The 1,487-nt window shown below is 31.2% G+C and overlaps 1 protein-coding gene across 1 annotated transcript; it reads left to right on the forward strand.

The window, feature by feature from the left end:
* The first annotated feature begins 245 nt into the window (after positions 1-245).
* LOC122525253 (uncharacterized protein in mobD 3'region-like) lies at positions 246-665 on the forward strand. Its single transcript, XM_043647928.1, has one exon. It carries the CDS (start codon positions 246-248, stop codon positions 663-665), a length of 420 nt encoding a protein of 139 aa, XP_043503863.1.
* Positions 666-1,487: the final 822 nt, after the last annotated feature.

Genomic DNA, 1,487 nt, shown 5'->3' on the forward strand with positions numbered 1-1,487 from the left:
AATTTTGTTTCCCAAAAGTTGGCTACTATGTTTTGTGATTCACACATATAGACCTCTTTTTCATAGGCATCACCGATCACTCCATCAGACGTAAAGATACGAGAAGAACGTGTTCCTGTGACTTAGTTTGTGTATCTTCCTTTTTACTAGTAAGCTGCGATTTTTACAAATAATTGGTTATTACGCTTACTAGTGTTATACGTGCAAGTGTTTTATTATATTTTCATGAAAATTGTATTAAAATCATGAGTCATGAAACCAATACGAATACTACCAATTGGAAAATACCCAAGCCGTGGACTTATTACGCGGTTCCTCGCACCACAAATACTTCTAATGCTAATATTCCTAACTCTAGTACTTCTAATGCTAATATTTGTAACTCTAGTACTTCAAATGGTAATATTTCTATCGTTAGTACTTCTAAAACTACTATTTCTAACGTGCGTGTTCCAAATGCGAGAGTTTCAAACACGAGAATTCCTAATAGGAGTGTTCTAAACACGAATGTACCAAACGCGAATGTTTCAAATGCGAATGTTCGAAACTCAAATGTTCCAAATGCGAATGCTCCAAACACTAGTGTTCCAAAAAGGAGTGTTCCAAACACGAGTGTTTCAAACAGGAGTGTTTCAAACAGGAGTGTTTCAAACAGGAGTGTTTGAATGCGAATGCTCCAAACACTAGTGTTCTAAACGCGAGTACTCGCAACTGGTGGTCTCCGACCAAAATCTCTTATGCCGACGATTCATGGGAAGACGAATCGACTTCCAACGAGAGGAAAAGCGTAAAAGTAATAGCACAGAGTAGATCCCTGAATTTATGAAAAAATGCAAAATGTATGGAATATCATCTTATATTCCACAGTAAGTATTTTGCTTAATCTCCTAACATTGATTACATTTATTACAAACGATATTACTAGCGTGTGTTTTATGTATAACTTTGAAATTGAGAGAATGTGTTTAATAATCTCGCGGATAAAGTAACAGCTGATCGGAGAAAACTAACATATTTTAATTTAGATGATTGATTTTTTTGGTATTTTTCTTAATAACTCTTATTGCTGTTTACTTTAATCTGGAGTTTTATTTTTAAATCGAGACGCGTGTACTTTTTCGACAGTGTATAATATTTATTATACATGGTATTATATTTAAAAAATTGTTTTTTTCTATAAAAATAATAAAAATAAGAATATAAAAATAAAAATATAAAAATATAAAAATTATAAAACCGAAAAAAATTTGTATAAATGTATAATTGTATAAATGTATAATTGTATAAATAATATAATTGTATAAATGTATAAATTGTATAAATGAATTAGAAAAATTGTTAAGAATGGTACGAGTTACGAAAAAGTATTTCTTATACTCTTGAAAATAATTTCCGTTTAAAATATCATCGAGGTCCAAATAGTATTAGTCAGAATCCTTTTCTGCTTAAAAACTCATTTGCCGCGTTCGGTGACTTGAATGCCTGAG

The sequence above is a fragment of the Polistes fuscatus genome, unplaced genomic scaffold (genome assembly GCF_010416935.1).
Source record: "Polistes fuscatus isolate 324 unplaced genomic scaffold, CU_Pfus_HIC Scaffold84, whole genome shotgun sequence".
NCBI classification, from domain to species: domain Eukaryota; kingdom Metazoa; phylum Arthropoda; class Insecta; order Hymenoptera; family Vespidae; genus Polistes; species Polistes fuscatus.

Excerpts from the sequence above, each read along its gene's own strand:
- LOC122525253 (XM_043647928.1), top strand. The coding sequence starts at position 246 with ATGAGTCATGAAACCAATACGAATACTACCAATTGGAAAATACCCAAG.